The 18,288-nt window shown below is 34.3% G+C and overlaps 5 protein-coding genes across 5 annotated transcripts; 2 read left to right on the top strand and 3 right to left on the bottom strand.

Moving 5' to 3' along the window:
• Positions 1 to 1,937: 1,937 nt before the first annotated feature.
• LOC108561120 lies at positions 1,938 to 8,529 on the bottom strand. Its single transcript, XM_017918917.1, has 2 exons — positions 8,207 to 8,529; positions 1,938 to 2,027 (listed from the first exon to the last, which is right to left on the bottom strand). The coding sequence occupies exons 1-2, from the start codon at positions 8,512 to 8,514 to the stop codon at positions 2,006 to 2,008; spliced, it is 330 nt and encodes a 109-aa protein (XP_017774406.1). The 5' UTR covers positions 8,515 to 8,529; the 3' UTR covers positions 1,938 to 2,005.
• A 1,315-nt stretch (positions 8,530 to 9,844) lies between these two features.
• On the bottom strand, positions 9,845 to 10,926 carry LOC108561115 (ras-related protein Rab-34). The gene is made up of 6 exons (XM_017918912.1): positions 10,700 to 10,926; positions 10,541 to 10,642; positions 10,422 to 10,486; positions 10,231 to 10,361; positions 9,976 to 10,177; positions 9,845 to 9,912 (listed from the first exon to the last, which is right to left on the bottom strand). Exons 1-6 carry the CDS (start codon positions 10,924 to 10,926, stop codon positions 9,845 to 9,847), a joined length of 795 nt encoding a protein of 264 aa, XP_017774401.1.
• A 710-nt stretch (positions 10,927 to 11,636) lies between these two features.
• Positions 11,637 to 13,073, top strand: LOC108561117 (60S ribosomal protein L23a). The gene is made up of 3 exons (XM_017918914.1): positions 11,637 to 11,718; positions 12,093 to 12,412; positions 12,619 to 13,073. The coding sequence occupies exons 1-3, from the start codon at positions 11,682 to 11,684 to the stop codon at positions 13,006 to 13,008; spliced, it is 747 nt and encodes a 248-aa protein (XP_017774403.1). The 5' UTR covers positions 11,637 to 11,681; the 3' UTR covers positions 13,009 to 13,073.
• A 562-nt stretch (positions 13,074 to 13,635) lies between these two features.
• On the bottom strand, positions 13,636 to 15,673 carry LOC108561116 (probable tRNA (uracil-O(2)-)-methyltransferase). The gene is made up of 3 exons (XM_017918913.1): positions 15,582 to 15,673; positions 14,792 to 15,533; positions 13,636 to 14,731 (listed from the first exon to the last, which is right to left on the bottom strand). Exons 2-3 carry the CDS (start codon positions 15,503 to 15,505, stop codon positions 13,685 to 13,687), a joined length of 1,761 nt encoding a protein of 586 aa, XP_017774402.1. The 5' UTR covers positions 15,506 to 15,533; positions 15,582 to 15,673; the 3' UTR covers positions 13,636 to 13,684.
• A 672-nt stretch (positions 15,674 to 16,345) lies between these two features.
• On the top strand, positions 16,346 to 17,725 carry LOC108561119 (cob(I)yrinic acid a,c-diamide adenosyltransferase, mitochondrial-like). The gene is made up of 5 exons (XM_017918916.1): positions 16,346 to 16,440; positions 16,499 to 16,690; positions 16,749 to 16,865; positions 16,947 to 17,157; positions 17,214 to 17,725. Exons 2-5 carry the CDS (start codon positions 16,629 to 16,631, stop codon positions 17,442 to 17,444), a joined length of 621 nt encoding a protein of 206 aa, XP_017774405.1. The 5' UTR covers positions 16,346 to 16,440; positions 16,499 to 16,628; the 3' UTR covers positions 17,445 to 17,725.
• The last annotated feature ends 563 nt before the right edge of the window (positions 17,726 to 18,288 follow it).

The raw sequence follows: 18,288 nt of genomic DNA, 5'->3' as shown, positions 1-18,288 counted from the left end.
TACTTGCTAGATTCTCCAGACATTCAGCTTTCATATGCATCTCTTGGATTCATTCTATGTCTTATAGTTTTCGAGTAAATCAATGAAATGTGAAAACACTGCTTTTTTTGAGCATTTTTTCAACTTTGAACGTGAATTACAGCAATATGGATAAGAGCACAGGAATGTATCTATACTTTAGCACATATTTGGAAAATTTATCACTGCTACTAATATTCGCGCTGAATTAGATCATTGAATGTGCAAATTAAAGAGAAAACTATAACGTTTCTAATGATTAACAATTACAATTAATTATCAATGATTAAAAATTTATCTATTTTGTAACAAATTCCATTTTCTAATCTACGTATGAGTTGCATTTATTAATAACTATAGAAACTATAGATCATTTTTCTGAGATAACGTTAAAACAATTCTCGAAAACAGATAATGAAAATTGGATTGTTCTAATAAGTTTAATTGAAAAAAGAAATGCAATAAAATTTAACTTTTACTATTTTCAACATAATTCACTTTTTGAGATTGGATTTTTTTGTATACGTAAATAGAACTTTTTTGTAAGCGAAGTTAAGTCGTTTATCAGAATTGAAGCGATAACGTTTGATGATTGATTAGAGACGATAATTTTATGTACTGATAGTCGAATCTTGATAATAGAAGATCTAGTATTTTTATAAGATATGCGGTAATGTTTAGTAAGAAAAAAACGTGAAAAAAATCGATTTATCTCATACACTAACTAACATTACTAAAAAAATTCTTGTATGAAAAGAAGCGCAATAAAAGACTGATTCTTATGTAATATACAAGTATGTATTTTTTTTTTTAGAAATATCAAGTAATCATAAAAAATTGAAAAAAAAAATGCGAAAATTGTTATGGCTTAAACTTGTTAACTGATAATAGATTAACAGTGCATTCCACTAATAAGCGAGTAGGCTCGTTGGAAAGGCCATAGTTTTATCTTTAATTAGCATGTTCAACTATCGAATTAGCTTGAGTGGTTGTTCAGTAATTTAATGAAAGGTAAAGCCGTGAAAATAAACACATAAACCGTCATTTCTCGTTGTTGCATTAATGTATTGCAACAGCTGTTATATCAATAAAAGCGCAATTTTATACCTGTTAGTTTGTAATTATAAAAATATGTAAAAAGTTTTATAGTTTTCGAGTTAATTGAATAATGTTTACGAATAATTTTAAACATTTACGAAAACACGTTGCAAAATCGCAAAATTTATTGGTAAATAAGGTTTTTTTTGTGATATTGAAAAATTTGTGATGTTTGCAATATAAGTGTAATTTGAAATTTGTGTATTTGCAAAAATTTGATTGAAAATTTCGAAGATGAAAAAAAATTTTTTTTTGATCAAATTAATTTGATGATTGTTGATTTCACGTACCAGAAAATAGTAGGCGTTGTAAGCGACAGCGCATTGATTAATGTTGCCAAACACGTCCATCCTCGTAAGTGGTGACACGAACGTAACATTAACCGTAACCGTAACGACGCAAGAAGAACCGAACAATTTTGGCAAAAAATTGAAACGATCGATGCGAATGCCGAAACACGAATGTGTGGGTCCGCATGAGGACAGAATCCTTTATAAACGCTTCGCGTTTGGGAGAGTTGCAGATCGTTGCAGGAGAGAAGAGAGTGTTGGCGGAGGAAGGAAGAGAATTGGAGAAGGAAAGTGCGAGAGACTTACGAACTTACGTCAGATCGTAGAAGTGCATGCATTTTCGCCGAAGACTGGTTTCGAAATTACAATAACAACGACGACAAAGCGGAGAAGAGGGAACGAAACAACAAACTGAAAAGAAAAATTGGATTGGAAGAATCGCGTATATTACGCAATTCGCTAGAAAACAATAATGAAAATGACTCTAGAAAAAAAAAATATAATTAATTTTTAAACACGATTCGCACGTAATTAATCTATTGCTCGCTTTGCGGTACACCTTGACACGTATTCCATGTTTCGAACGAAACGAAAATGATCTAAGGCGGCGTCTGTTTCCTTCTGCAAAACGAAACAATTGAAACAATAAACAAATGAAAAATTTGTATTCGACGATATCTAATTAAATATAATTAATTGAAAAAACTCTGCACGCATCAGTGTTTTTTTTTTCGGTGCAAAAACACTGACTGGCAGAATTTCGACGATGAGTTGTAATCATCTCTTGCGATTACGGACACAAACATACGAATCATCGCGCAAACATACAACAATTTCGTCTCGTGTTTTCTCATTAATTTGTTTTGCTTATTTTCGTATAGTTGTCTTTCATAAATAAGATTTGAAACTGTGAAATATTTTTCGCGATGTCTTCACCTTTTATTTAATTACTCAACAACTACTAACACTAAATAGATCGTTGTATGCTCAAATTAAAGATAAAAGTATAACCTTTCCATTTTCAAACTTGTGATGTGCGTTTTTCAATTGTCATAAGTTGTCAAAGTTTAAGTCAATCAAATTCGATCTTTGAAAGAAGATACTTCACCTTTTATTGGATTACTCGACAACCACTAACGCTATTTAGATCATTGAATATGCAAATTAAAGGTAAAATTATAACCTTTCCAATGAACCCATTTCCATTTCGTGGTTTACTCTGTTATAAGTTATTAAAGTCATCGTCAATCAAATTCGAGCTTCGAAAAAAAGTGTCTTCATCTTTTATTTAATTACTCGACAACTACTAACACTAAATAGATCATTCAACGCTCAAATGAAATATAAAATTATAACCTTTCCAATGAGTCAATTGCCAAATTTGTGGTTTTCGCCGTTCTTTTGTTATAAGTTGTCAAAGTTTAAGTCAATCAAATTCGATCTTTGAAAGAAGATACTTCACCTTTTATTGAATTACTCGACAACCACTAACGCTATTTAGATTATTGAATACGCAAATTAAAGATAAAATTACAAGTTTTTCATTGAGTCCATTTCCAAACTTGTGATTTGTGTTTTTCAATTGTTATAAGTTGTTAAAGTTTAAGTTAATGAAATTCGATCTTTGAAAGAAGTGACTTCACCTTTTATTGAATTATTCGACAACCACTAACGCTATTTAGATCATTGAATGTGCAAATTAAAGGTGAAATTATAACCTTTCCAATGAGTCAATTGCCAAATTTGTGGTTTTCGCCGTTCTTTTGTTATAAGTTGTCAAAGTTTTAGTTAATGAAATTCGATCTTTGAAAGAAGATACTTCACCTTTTATTGAATTTCTCGACAACCACTAACGCTATTTAGATTATTGAATACGCAAATTAAAGATAAAAGTACAACCTTTCCATTGAGCGCATTTCCAAACTTGTGATGTGCGTTTTTCAATTGTTATAAGTTGTCAAAATTTAAGTCAATAAAATTCGATTTTTGAAAGAGGATACTTCACCTTTTATTGAATTATTCGACAACCACTAACGCTATTTAGGTCATTGAATACGCAAATTAAAGATAAAAGTATAACGTTTCCAATATTCCATTAAAATTAGAAATTTAATTGCTAAATTTAATAATATTTTCATAAATTTGGAATTGAAGTAATGTTGCGCAATGCAACACAAAAACAAATCGGGTCATCATATCTTCGGAATGCGGACGAATGCGTTGTGCAATTTCGTGCAAAAAACGGACAATAATGCCGATTTTGCATACAAAAATCAATGGAAGGAAACAACACAAGTAAAAAAAAAACGATACTATTGTAGTTTAATTATAGTAGCGAAGAAAGTAATTCAATTTTGCAATTTCTGAACCTGAAGTAACGAAATATCTTGGCTATTGATTGAAATGCACCGAATCCGGTTTACAGTTCATAAAACCGACGAAGCGATCTCCTCCACAGATATTCGAACGCGCGCTAATCTTTTATCAGCGGCAAAGTCCATTCCACTCCAAAACGATTCCGTCTTCCAAATCAAAAAAAATACTTAATTCGAACAAGGAATTACTGTCTGTTTGTTTGTTGTGTCTTCGCATGATTTCACCTAAACGTTAACCGAATTTTGTTGATTACACAACTAACTAAGAAGTAAACAAACAAAGAACAACAACAACAAAACAAAGTCGAGTGAATCAAATAATGAATGTAAACTGTGTCCTTCATTATAGAACAAGTTTATGCAGACTCTAAGTGGGTCAAATGGAAGCTACATTATTTGAGAAATTAAACCAATCAGCGTGCAATTACTGAAAAATGCGTTCATCTCTTTATTTTTAAATTACTTAATAACCAAGTGTACTAATTAGATCAGTGAATATACATTTTAAAGACAAAACTATCACCTTTCCAATGATCGTACTACCAGATCTGTAGTCTGCATCATTCTTTTGTTATAAGCTGTTAAAGTTGAAATCGATTTGCAAATTTGAATTTTTCGATTTATTGTAATGACTTCATTTTTTGTTAATATGTTAATATGTTAATTAAAGATTATGACGTTTCTAATAAGCCTACTACTGAAAATTGAGACAGAAATAGTTCATCTGTTATAAGTTGAGTTATAAATTTCGATCCATTTGAGAAACGTGTTCATCTCTTTATTGTTAAATTACTCAACAACCGATTGTACTAATTAGATCAGTGAATATACAATTTAAAGATAAATATACGACGTTTCTAATAAGCCTACTATCAAATATGTGACATTGATCGTTCATCTGTTATAAGCTGACAAAGTTGAGTAATACATTGTCATCTATTTAAGAAACGTGTTCATCTCTTTATTGTTAAATTACTCAAGAACCAATTGTACTAATTAGATCAATGAATGTGCAATTTAAAGATAAATATACGACGTTTCTAATAAGCCTACTATCAAATATGTGACATTAATCGTTCGTCTGTTATAAGCTGACAAAGTTGAGCAATAAATTTCCATCTAATAAAAAAATGAGTTCATCTTTTATTTTTAAATTACTCATTAATCGAGTGCACTAATTAGATCAGTGAATATGCATTTTAAAGACAAAACTATGGCCTTTCCAATGATCCTACAACGAGATCTATAGTCTGCATTATTCTTTTGTTATAAGTTGTTAAAGTTGAAATCGATTTGCAAATTTGAACAAGAAGCTGCGAGATCGAATCGCACGACAATCGGGAATCGCAGACTTCTTTAAAATTTAGAATTCAATAAGTCTATTTCTGTTGGAGAAAGCATCTTTTTAAACAATTGCATCAAGATAATAAAAGAACTGTTACTTTTATACAATTCTTGGCATACGTGATCTAATCTTTGTTTCAAACATCTTATTTGTAACACATTTTGAAAACTGAATTGCATACATTTGTTGAGTTAAAGATTGAAGACAGAAAACAATATTCGGGTAATTGTTCAATTAACAACATTCGTATATCACAGCGTATTTGCGAATGGCATTACTTGCCAAAACCGTAATTATTCCACGCACGCAAACCCATTGTCTTTGTCGATATTCAAACTACATATTACATAATTCGTATACTGGCTTCTAACAATAAAAATCAACAACAACAACAACAATAATAACGAAAATTTACTTAACTTAAAGATTAAAGTATATTAACATTGTTTTGTTCGGGTGCAACGACGCTGGAAATGTAGCGAAATGGAAAGGAAATTTATCGTATTTTTAATTGTTGTTTTCTCATTGATTTTCCATTGAATTAACATTTTTTCAGACGTGCAAATGAATTTCCGGTAACGTTTCGCCGGCCGATGATAACAAGCGGTGAACAGCGAGTCGCAACGAGTCACATCCTATTTGCAGTTACGTAACGTAACGATTTATGTTATGTTCGCAATGTCGCTGATAGAGGACGATGTATTAAATGCGTGTTGTCCTTTGAACCGACAAATATTCGAGCAATTTGTTGCCATTATCTACTATTACAATTAGCGCGAATTTAATGTTATTTGATGTGTAAAAGATACTTCTACTTTATTATTTTTATTTTTTTTTCAATTACCAATTACGTTACGAAATGTTATTACAATTATCTGAAATTTAATTTTATTTAAAGTTTTCTCACGTGTAAAGAAATTTGTACTTTCTTTTTACGCTACGTTACGTTAACTTACGTTACCAATAGAAACAAAGAAATGTTATTTCAATTATCCAAAATTGAATTTTATTGAAACTTTTCTTACGTGTAAAGAAATGTGTACTTTTATTTTACGTTACGTTAAGTTACGTTACGTTACGAATAGATATAAAGAAATGTTATTTCAATTATCCAAAATTTAATTTTATTTAAAGTTTTTCTAAGTGTAAAGAAATGTGTACTTTTATTTTACGTTACGTTAAGTTACGTTACGAATAGACACAAAGAAATGTTATTTCAATTATCCAAAATTTAATTTTATTTAAAGTTTTCTCAAGTGTAAAAAAACTTGTACTTTCTTTTTAAGCTACGTTACGTTAAGTTACGTTACCAATAGACACAAAGAAATGTTATTTCAATTATTCAAAATTTAATTTTATTGAAACTTTTTCTAAGTGTAAAGAAATGTGTACTTTTATTTTACGTTAAGTTACTTTACGTTAAGTTACGTTACGTTACGAATAGATATAAAGAAATGTTATTTCAATTATCCAAAATTTAATTTTATTTAAAGTTTTCTCAAGTGTACTTTCTTTTAACGCTACGTTACGTTACGAATAGACACAAAGAAATGTTATTTCAATTATCCAAAATTTTATTATATTGAAACTTTTCTTAAGTGTAAAAAAATGTGTACTTTTATTTTACGTTACGTTAAGTTAAGTTAAGTTACGTTACGAATAGACACAAAGAAATGTTATTTCAATTATTCAAAATTTAGTTTTATTGAAACGTTTCTTAAGTGTAAAGAAATGTGTATTTCTTTTACGTTAAGTTACGTTACGAACAAGGACAAAAAAAATTTGTTGTTACAATTACTTAAAATCTAATTAAGTGTAAATGGACTCGAACTTTTTTTTTAAGTTAAGTTTATTATTATTAGACAATTTTTGAAATGATTTCACTTTTTCATTAATTCTTAACTACTACTCGTGCCGATCAGATTATTTGAACATTCAAATTAAAGATAAAATTACGACGTTTCTAATAAGCCTACTATCAAATATGTGACAGTAATCGTTCATCTGTTACAAGCTGTCCAAGTTGAGTAATTAATTTTGATCTAAGTTTTAATCTGCTTCTTTCTTTAATTACTCAATAACTGAGTGTAGTAATTACATCAGCAAATGTGCATTTTAAAGATAAAACTGTGACCTTTCCAATGAGCATACCGCCAAATTTGTACTGTCTACCATTATTCAGTTATAAGCTGTCAAAGTTGAGTTATTGAACAATAAACCGAAATTTAAATTTATTGATATATTTTTTTTTTGTTAACCTTCTTATTACGCACTGACGCAACGTAGAGAGATAAAAACAAGTATTCGTAAACAGTAAGTAAATCCGTAAGTCATCTTAAGTTCATGGTCATGATTTCGACTTAAGTTTTCGACTATTCTTAATTAGAATCGTTAAGTAATTATGGTAAATCTGCATAAGTTTGCTTAATATTAGCAATGTTTAGTGACGTATGAATAAAACTTGTTGAGTCAATGATGATGATGGTGAAGGTTGAAACGTGTCTATCGCTTATCCGTCATCAATTATTCAATTTAGACTCGAAGCATACTGAAAAGCAGGGTTTCGAACGTAACACAAACGAAATTTCCGTAAGTATTTTAAAAGAATTGCAAAACATTGCGTGTTTGGAATATTGGTAAAAAGCTCATTGCCAAACGAATCGCGTGCGAATAATTAACGTGCGATTATTAATTTAACGAAGGAAAAAAACAAAGACGAAATATGAAATAGTGCTTTGCGCAACAGGAAACGATGAAAGTACATTTGAAATGTTAAAGGAGTTATAAGAAAACATGAACAACAACGACAACAAGAAAAAAAAAGTTGCTGACAAATCCGTACGTATTCAATGTAAATTTCGGAAATTTGATCGATTGTCTTCGGCGCGCTGACTGGCACATCGAATAATAAATAAAATAATAATAATCTAGAACGTTACGCAACGAACGTATTATATATATATATATATATAGTTGAAGTGTGCGAGTGTGCAGATTTTAGATTCGATTCGAATATGTCTCATCTTCCATAAAACCCCTCGAGGTTCTCGTACCTTCCCTTGGGGCACCGCCGCACTCACCTGTTGCTATCAGTTACGATCGTGTTGACGTTCCTCCAGTGCACTCTTGTTTTCTCCGTCACGGATTGCTGCGATCCAAAAAGAAGGAAGGCAAAAAAAAAACAAAAACTGGACGCACTCGAATTCTTTTCGTCTGTTTCGTATTTCGATTCGTACGCAACTGTGTGCGTGTTCGAAGCTAATTGGATTCTTTGTGCCCCGAAGGAGGAAGGAATTAGCACACTCTCGCTCTCGTTCAGCACCGCACACGTACGCTCTCCGATTCTAACCAAAGTCTCTGCCCATAGCTTAGAGACCAAAACATTCATGCACTCCTACGATCCTCGTTATTTTCAGCCTTGCCGTTAGGCCACACCAGCTACACACATGGCATCACTATTACATAACGCAATCGCGACGAGCGTAGAAACTGTACGTGTTTTCGTTTGAAACGAGCGACCAAAGAACTTAAGATGTTATTGGGACACGAATTAACATGAATAATCAAATACATATCAGAACAGTCCTTGAAATTACTCGTAATAGAATCTAATTTAAAAACAACGAATCTTATTTTGCATGTTTAATTCATCAAAAATTACGTGTATAATACGTAAATTATAATACTTATACCAATAAGGAAACGAATTCGATTCTTATTGTCTCTAAAAAACGTATCAATTGTATAAAATTTCATGCATTTTTATGATGTTGAAAATTTGGTCGCCATTTTCTATTTTTCTTTTGTTTTCCATTTTAAATTTTAAATACCTGTTACAAAACGCTTTCTATTTACGTTACAGAGTGCTTTGTATTTACGTTACAAAATGCTTTATATTCCAGCAAATTACAATTAAATTTTATGATTAATTTACGTGTGATTTTGCGATTATTCAATTTGAATAATTGGCGTTTATAGTGTAATAATTGCTGCCAAATGTCATTTTTTACATTAATTGATTGGTATTAATGATTCATTACAATTATTTATTAAACGATTAAAAACGTCCATATATCAAATTCAATCATTGATTAACGAACGCTCGTTAATATAAATTGCAGATTTACGTTTGATTTTTAAGCATCAATTGTTAAATTTAATCCATTGAAAACGTCAATTTTATTTAACTGAAACAAAACAATGGCGATCATTCAAAATGTCTGATTTCATTGTTTTGTTGGTTGCATAAACTTTTATTGAATGTTAAGAAAACAAAGAATTTAATAATGTTATATAATGTTTAATAATGTTATATAAATTGCAGATTTACGTTTGATTTTTAAGCATTAATTGTTAATTTAATCCATTGAAAACGTCAATTTTATTTAACTGAAACAAAGCAATGGCGATAATTCAAAATGTTTGATTTCATTGATTTGTTGGTTGCATAAACTTCTATTGAAATTATTGAATGTTAAGAAAACAAAGAATTTAGTAATGTTAGATAGAATTTGTTGATACGTTAACAAAATTATTGACTCAATAAATTTTTGTCTAATTGTTGTATTTCTTTTGGTTCTTATTGGAAGAAGTTGAATGGGTTGCATAAATTTCAAGTAAAATTAGTAATAAAGATTTATTGATATTAGACAAAAATACGTGTTTATTAGGTAATAAAATATAGTGACTAGAATTCGCTTACACTCTTAAATCATTAATCAATTGCATTTGGCACCGCAAATGCTTCTATCCTGTTTATCATTCTTCTCTTGATTCTTCTTGAAAGCTGAAAAAAACTTAAATTTGTAACAAAACCATCAACAAACTATAATCAAATGATCAAACGTACAGACGAGATCCGAATTGATGAAAGTCTTTTCAATTTTCTCGCCTTCTTTCGCAATCGAATCTTCGAATGCTAAAGCGGCAACGCGGAAGAAGAGTTTCGCAACGTTTTCGCCGGTTTTCGAAGAGATTCCCCAATATTCACCACCCATATCGTTCGCAACTTTAGCCCCATAAGATTCGACGACTCTATAACTTGCTTTGGACTGAAACGAATAAAAAAAATAATTGGATTTTCAGTTGTAATTTGCGGATTTACCATTAGATCTTTTTTGGTTCCAACTAGAAACAGGTATGGTCTTAAGCTGTTCGCGGCCAAGGCTTCTCTGAGCCAAATCTTGCTGTTGGACAGAGTCGTTACGTTCGTTAAATCGAAGACTATGATTACAACTGAAATTAGTTAATTTAACGAAGATAATTTACAACAAAAAAAAAATTATTAAAGTATACCGTGAGCCGATCTGTAATAAGCCTGCGCTATGCATTTGAATCTCTCCTGCCCTGCAGTATCCCAACTGAAAACGAACAAGATTTAGTGCACTAAATTATCGAAATTAAAATTACATTACATTTGCAAGTTGTATGGAACGTTGAGGATTTCGAACTTTTCCACCTCGAAATCGACGCCGATCGTCGCTTTGTAATTGGACTCGAACACTTGATGGCAGAATCTGCAAAAAAAAAAACAATTGAAAAACTCGAAACAATTGCGTTTTACTATGCTATACCTATTGACTATACACGTTTTTCCAACGCACACGTCGCCCAGAATGATAACTTTGCAGATCTTCAGACTCGTCAGCAGACTGTGCCTATTTTGCACGCACATTTTACGCGTTTCTTCCGCGAAATCTGTGCGTCCGTATGGGGTCATCGCGATGGAAAAGGGTTTCGGAAAAGTTTTGATTTTCCTGTTTTCACCGACGTCTCCCAACATTTTCAACACCGAAGACATCGCTTGTTTGTATCGAAGCAATCGCGCGAACAGGTGTCGTCTGCTGGTAGCCCCTCTTCATAAACGACAACAGGAATGAAACGTAACTGTTATCATGTTAGAATTAACATTTGACATATAATAATGTGACAATTATTTTGTCATTAATGACAATTAATCTGTCATTAACATAAGTTTAATTAAACTATTCGTAGATATTATTAATACTTTAGTATTTAACAGACATAACTAATACGTATTATAAGTTAATAACAACGTTGGGATGCTCTGCTTTAAGTTATAAAGTATTAAGTTACAAAATGATTAAACGTAATGTGATGTATGTATTTTTTTTTGATACAAATACAAATTCTAATGTTAAAGAAATTAATTGAATACAATATATAAGTTATAAATGTATTATTTATACATTTCAACAATTGTTCATTCTTGTTTGAACATTTAGATTTTTTTATTTTTCTCGTATTGGTATTGAAAGAAGTAAGCTTGTAAGAAGAAGAGAAACGCCTTAAAGTTTGATTCGTTGTTTATTGTAATTTAACTTAAGATGATTATAGTTTAAGTAGAATTGTGTAATTAAATGTATTTAATTGATGTGTATTTTGTAAATCGGATTGGATCGGTTTTTTTTTTTTTACTGAATGTTCGTTGTGGATTTTGAATTTGGCGCTTGATGCGCAACGCGCATGTCCCAAAGTTGACATCCGGAATCGTAGCCATGTCTGCTTCCTTTTAGTGTGGTTCTTTTTACAAACATGGCCCCACCGAAACCCAAATCGACGGATAAACCCGGTAAGACTTGTTTATAATTTACAATTTAAGTGAAATCGTATCGTTTCGAGTGCTCTGTTCGATGGTACGTAGGAATGCACGCGAATTTCGTGCGTATTTATCGAAAATTCACCGTTCACTTGTGATTGTTTTCGATGCGTGAGCCACGAGGCTGTTGCGAGTCGTCCGCATGTCGACCCAACGCTATCGAGCAAAGCACTCTTTGTTTTTTCAATGATGACTTAATGAGTGGGAATCTCTTTGAATCTTAAATGAAATCAACCTTTAACTCTCTCTGATATATACATATATATATATGTATAACCTAACATGCGAATTGTTTGGTTAAGTTTGTTGTGGTATGTTGTTTAATAGTTTTTGTTGATGTATTTCAGCTGCTAAGCCAGCAGAAAAGAAGAAGCCTGCGGCTGCCCCAGCCAAGGCTCCGGCTGCAGCTAAGCCAGCGGCCAAGCCTGCTGCTGCTAAGCCAGCTGCGAAGGCTGCCGACAAGAAACCAGCCACTGCTGGAAAGGGCAAGGTTGCACCAAAGACTTCATTGAAGTCCGTAAAGAAGGGAACCCTCCCCAAATCCGCCAAGCCATCTCAACCGACCAAGAGCATTCTGTCGAAACCTCGTCTCCATGCTCCAGCTAAACCCAGCAAGCTGGCCAAGCTTAAGGCTGCCATGGAGAAGGCGAAGGTTGTCCAAAAGAAGGTAAATTACAATCAATTGTTTATTCTATCTTGTTTTTTTTTAAATGCAAATGATGATTTATATGTGGGAATCTCTTTGAGAAAAAAAATAATGAAAAGAAACATTGTTAAACATAGTACTGAAATCGAATACGAATTATTCGTATTATGACGAAGTCGCATATTTTTTTTTCTCTAAATGTTGAAATGTGTGTTTTCGCTTTGTAGGTGATCAAGGGACCAAACGGCACCCTCGTCCGCAAGATCCGCCACTCGGTGCACTTCCGCAAGCCGAGGACCTTCAAGACTCCCAGGCAACCGAAGTACCCGAGGAAGTCCGTTCCCAACAGGAACCGCATGGACGCTTACAACATCATCAAATACCCGTTGACCACTGAAGCCGCCATGAAGAAGATCGAGGACAACAACACGCTCGTGTTCCTGGTGCACGTGCGCGCCAACAAGCACCACATCAAGGCCGCCGTCAAGAAACTGTACGACATCAACGTCGCCAATGTGAACACTCTGATCAGGCCCGACGGCCAGAAGAAGGCTTACGTGCGTCTGGCGAGGGATTACGATGCCCTCGATGTTGCCAACAAGATTGGCATCATATAAATTATTGACTTTTCAAATTTGCGTTTTGTATGTATTATAAGTATATGAATAAAATTTGAGAAGGGAGAAAAATGTATAAAAAAAAATCCTTTAAAAAAAAACAAACTTTTGTATATTATTTTTTTTATATAATATAATTTGAATTACACCGATGCAAGATGAATTTGAGTAATTTCTGACGATCTCTCAAGTAATTACTACAAAATCAACTAAATTTTTAATGTTCTCTAATATGTGCAAGAAGTCACAACAATTACGTAATTTATCAACATTGCCCAATGCTTTTATATACTTAAATGTGACATGTGTCAAAAAAAAACTGTCAATTTTGACAGATTTGGGTACTTAAGTAAAAACAAACGCCTTAAGTTACATATTTATTATCTAATGCGTACAATGAATAGAATATTGTTTTGCTGTAGAGAATTATGACTAGTTTTTCCAATATACACTTGACAGTTACAATTATGAACTATTTGAATTTAGTTTACACAATTTATAATAGACATTCATTAAACATGATTTAGTTTATTTGATAAATTGTGGAAGTAATTCTCGTTTCAATTAAATATTTAGTTTTAAAGTAACGAAGAGGAGACTTGTTTATATTAATTCTTGTAATTACATCAAAAAATACGATATATATATATTCTTATAGTACAGTAATTGAACTAATTTAATGTTTGTAGGCGCATTCGTCGTAGTGCAAGCAACCGTGCGGATGGTTCCTGAAGAACCAGCAAGGTTTCTCCTTGTACTTCTGCACGTCCTTGTAGAGCATCGGTTCTCTGACCCGAACACCGCCGTGCCGAACGTCGAATATGTACCGGTGATTCTTCATGAGCGTCTGCAATCCACCGCATTCCTTCTTCAGCAGTTTCAAATCGTTCGGATCCAATTTCTCCGCCAAATCCGAGATCGGCATTTGTATGCCAGCGTTCCAAACTTTACCGTCCCTCTTGAACGAATGATTCTTGTACTTCAGCAGTACTCCGGCAACGAGGTTCACCAATCTCGTGACGATCGTTCGATCCACCTGCGTGCAATTCCTCACCCTCTCCACTTTCTCTCGCGCTTGGAAATCCTTCACCCAGCATCCGCCGCCGCCGCTCTGATCTATCAATTTGCTGATATCGGCGTCGATTTCATCGTAATCCTGCTCCTCGTTCCGTTTGAAGCTCACGATGCACGTCCTCTTCGTCGACGGTATCCTCAGCTTATCCACGCCAACGACGAACCCGCACGTCTTCGAAACCTCCTCCACGTACCCCAAATACTCATTGTACTGACTGACGCCCGTGTTCTTTCTTATGTACTTGCGACCGTTGAACTGGTAGCAGCAGCACGGCAGAACGAAGAAATTCGTCGATCTCGAACTACGCGCCGCTATCACCGGTATCCAAGGGGTCAACTCGTCCGAATGATTGCCGATGATCCAATCCGCTTCAGGGAAGAGCGAAGACTCCGAAGGTATTATAGTCTTCACCTCCAGTTGCACCTGCTCCGGGTACTGATCCCAGATTTTCCTCTTCCTCACGTCGATTCCGCTGCCCGGAAAACCCTCCTGATTCAAAATGTACACCAGCAATCCGTTCCCGCATCCCAAATCCACGAAGCTCGGTTTACTCTCCGCATCGATCTTGTGCCACAGGCAAATCAAGTAAGTCGCTATAGCTACGTCTTCGTAGACAAACTTCAGAGGATCCGTGTTCTCTTGCCACATCTAAACATCAAGTAAAAAAAACATCAACATTTCAATTGACCAATCGCTTTGAATACTTACAGCCACCATGCGTTGTCCGTACTTTTCCTTCAACTCCCTGTACTTGCTGCAGTACAATTCGGTGGAGATCAAACAAAGAGACTCTTGCGGATCTTTACTTTCATCATACTCCTCCGCCCATTTCAATATCTTGTTGAACACCTTGTTATCCAACCAACCAGCGCTCGGGGTACTCGCCTCGTCCAAATGTATCACGAGCTTCAAATGACCGCTCCGATCATGCTCGAACGTGTACGGAAACGGCGGCGCAACTAAAGTGAATTTATCTTTCGAAGTCGCGGCCAGAAACGTCGCCGTAGACTTATTCTTATCAAAAAGCGCGATTTCCACGCAATTGTTGCTCTTCGCGTTCGACGGATACAGAATTCTCAACGAGATGAAAACTCCGCTCAAAGATTCCTTCATCTCCTCGAAACTCACCTCCGTCAACTTGCAATCTTTGTCGTAAGGTCTCAGCATGTTATCCACCAGATTCGATAAGTTCTCTTTGGAAAGCGTTTCCACCTTCGACGTCTCGTCCATCAGCGAAGCGTAATTGATCACATCTCTTAAACGATTGCTCGCGCTGTTGTATTCCACTGAATACAAATACACGTGGCTTATGCTGACCAATTTACGATTAACTAGATGCGGCCTATTGAAGTACACGTATATTGCGTTCCAGAAGTTCTTCACCTCGATGGTGCCATAACTCATCACCAGCGGGACCAACATTATCTTTACTTATTTACTTCGACAAATACTGCAACAGATAATTAACAACACATATCAATAAATCAAAATTAATTACTTTTTTCAAAATCCAATCGGCGTCTTCGTAAGCCCTCTTTATAATCTGCCCTATTCTCTCGTCATCAGTCTCCTTGACATGCTGCTTGTAGCTCTGCAACAAACAACCTCAGCAAAACCCTCGGATAAATCACAAATAATCACCTGTCTTATCATGAACTTGTAATGCTCCTTGGGCCCCTTCGGCAGCTTCTCGCACTGCCTCAGAAGATGTTTGTACAGGACAAGAGCCTTATTCGTTGCAGAACTCGTGGAATAGTTGAGGAAGGCAAAATTCATAGTCCTACCCCAAGCACGATGACAACAAAGAAAATCGATAATATTCGCAAATTGAATGTGCAGACAAGGGTTAAGTAACAAATGTGTTATGGTCGTAAAAGCAACCTGTTGTACACGATTTGCATAAGGAATTGCATAAATCTTTGACTCGAATTATTGATTTAACAAAGAATACAATTACAGTTATTCTCGTAATCTGTTTGTATTAATTTTTATTAATCACAGATTAATATGTACTAAAGAAATATAGAAGTAAACATATAATTAATGATGCAACCAAATGTACAGTTTAGATATCTTTATTATTTATTGAATTTGCACAAAACCAAATCGTTAACAATGCTTGAAATATTATAAAGATAAACTTCGTGCTTTTGATTCTAAGTAATTATCAAGTATGCTAAAGTCGAGTTGCTTTCAAGAAGATATTGTTGTTATTTTCGTATCTGTAATCGATTTGCACTAATCAGAAAGATTAAATATCAATTAAGCTGCGTTCAATTAAACGCAGCAGTTTTATGCTTATAATGGTAATAATAAATGCTTATCGATGACGAATTCGTATGCGTATCGAAAATAATGTATGGAAAATAAAAAATTATAAAGTGTAATTTATAATTATAATTGTTGTTTCCGCAGAACTTTTCCAGACGAAAGTGGTTATTATTATTGATATGACATTGACGTCGCGCTGATGTTATTAAACTTAACCTCGCGAGAAGGCTGACAATAATAATAATCGAATTGGTTCTGAAGGAGGTGGCTCATAATGTTCACAAGGCGCCTGATCTCCGGACCCAGTTTCAACTTAATCAGGAACTGCACAAGGGAGTAAGTGGATTATTATTGCCACTAGTTGTTCATCGGTTTCATTATGAGTATGTTTTAGGAGTGCATTCAGTGGAGACGATGGGAAATCGGCAAAGCTTACAGGGGAAATCCTGAACAAGGATGATCGGATATTCTATGCCATCGGAGCCACTGAGGAGCTGCTGAGTTACATTGGGTAAGTTGTGCGTTATTGAAATCAGTAATAGAAATGGATGTGTATGAGAAAGTTGTTTTAATTGTGATAAATGTGTTGCAGTTTAACTAAGGAGTATGCGGTGGAAGCGCAGCACGAGTACATCCACAAATTGACGAGAATCCAGACGGTGCTGATAGATATAAACACAGCGATTTCGAAGTACGACTCGATGTCCAAGCAGAAGATACCGAAGAAACACACGAAAGAGCTGGAGGAGTGGAATAGCAAGTATTCGAAGGAATTGCCGGCGCCAGAGCTCTACATAATTCCAGTAAGTTTCAGCTGATATCTTTCAGACAATATGTTTAACGGTGGACGTGTTTTCAGGGTGGTGGAATATGCAGCGCTTCGTTGCACGTGGCGAGATCGTTGTGCAGACGAACCGAAAGGGTTCTGGTGCCTCTGGTAAGGGAAGGAGGCTTGGATAAGGAGGCTCAAGTGTACATGAACAGGTTGGCAGACTTCCTCTTCACTCTATCGAGGATTGCCAGTAAACTGGACAAGAGGACGGAGAGCATCTATCAGCCGCAGCCAGGGGAAACGTTGCAAGCGCAATGATGTCGCATTTTTTTTTTTATTAATACTATTATTATAGCGTAAATTTGCATACATTCTTCATGTTTTTACTAATTTTTATCTTCGCAAACGCGCGCCCGTCATGTGAAACTGCCAAAATTCGATGTATGTTTATTGTAATCGGCTAAGAACCAAAGTAGAGTACGACGTGTTAAATTTGATACGGTCTTATATTATGTCCTTGCTAATCTAGGGGGTGCTTCAATTCGTTGTGTATTGATGTTGTTTTAAATAAAATATTTATATTTGCTATTGCTTCTTCATATTCCGTTATTGCCTATTCACTTTTTGTTTCCAATTTCTAAAGCTCNTAGATGGCGACTCGGCAGCAGTACGAAGATCCAGTGGGTTCGTTGGAAAGGTGAGACATTCAGCTTTCTTATAAGAGTGGTCGATGATGTAATTATCTTATAGGGGTTGTTGAGAAATTCACGAAAAACTGAAAATTCGATAATCTAATTATCTTATAAAAATGTCGAGAAATTGAAGAAAAACTATCGTCTGATATAATTATCTTAAGGAGTTGTTGAGAAATTCATGAAAAACTGTAGACTCTATTTATTCAAATTCTACAGCTCGTAGCAGGCGGTTTGAAATTCACAAACTGAAAACACTTTTTGACAAATTCTATTCACTTTTTTCCAATTTCTAAAGCTCTAGATGGCGACTCGGTGGCATTACGAAGATGCTTGTAGTTCGTTGGAAAGGTGAGACATTCAGCTTTCATACGAGTGGTCGATGATCTAATTATCTTAGGGGTTGTTCGAGAAATTCACGAAAAACTGAATATACAACCATTTTTTGCAATTTCATCTTATTCACTTTT

The sequence above is a fragment of the Nicrophorus vespilloides genome, unplaced genomic scaffold (assembly GCF_001412225.1).
Source record: "Nicrophorus vespilloides isolate i.1.1-1 unplaced genomic scaffold, Nicve_v1.0, whole genome shotgun sequence".
NCBI lineage: Eukaryota > Metazoa > Arthropoda > Insecta > Coleoptera > Silphidae > Nicrophorus > Nicrophorus vespilloides.
The sequence above is the reverse complement of the archived record's forward strand: the minus strand, read 5'-3'. Positions and strand labels throughout refer to the sequence as shown.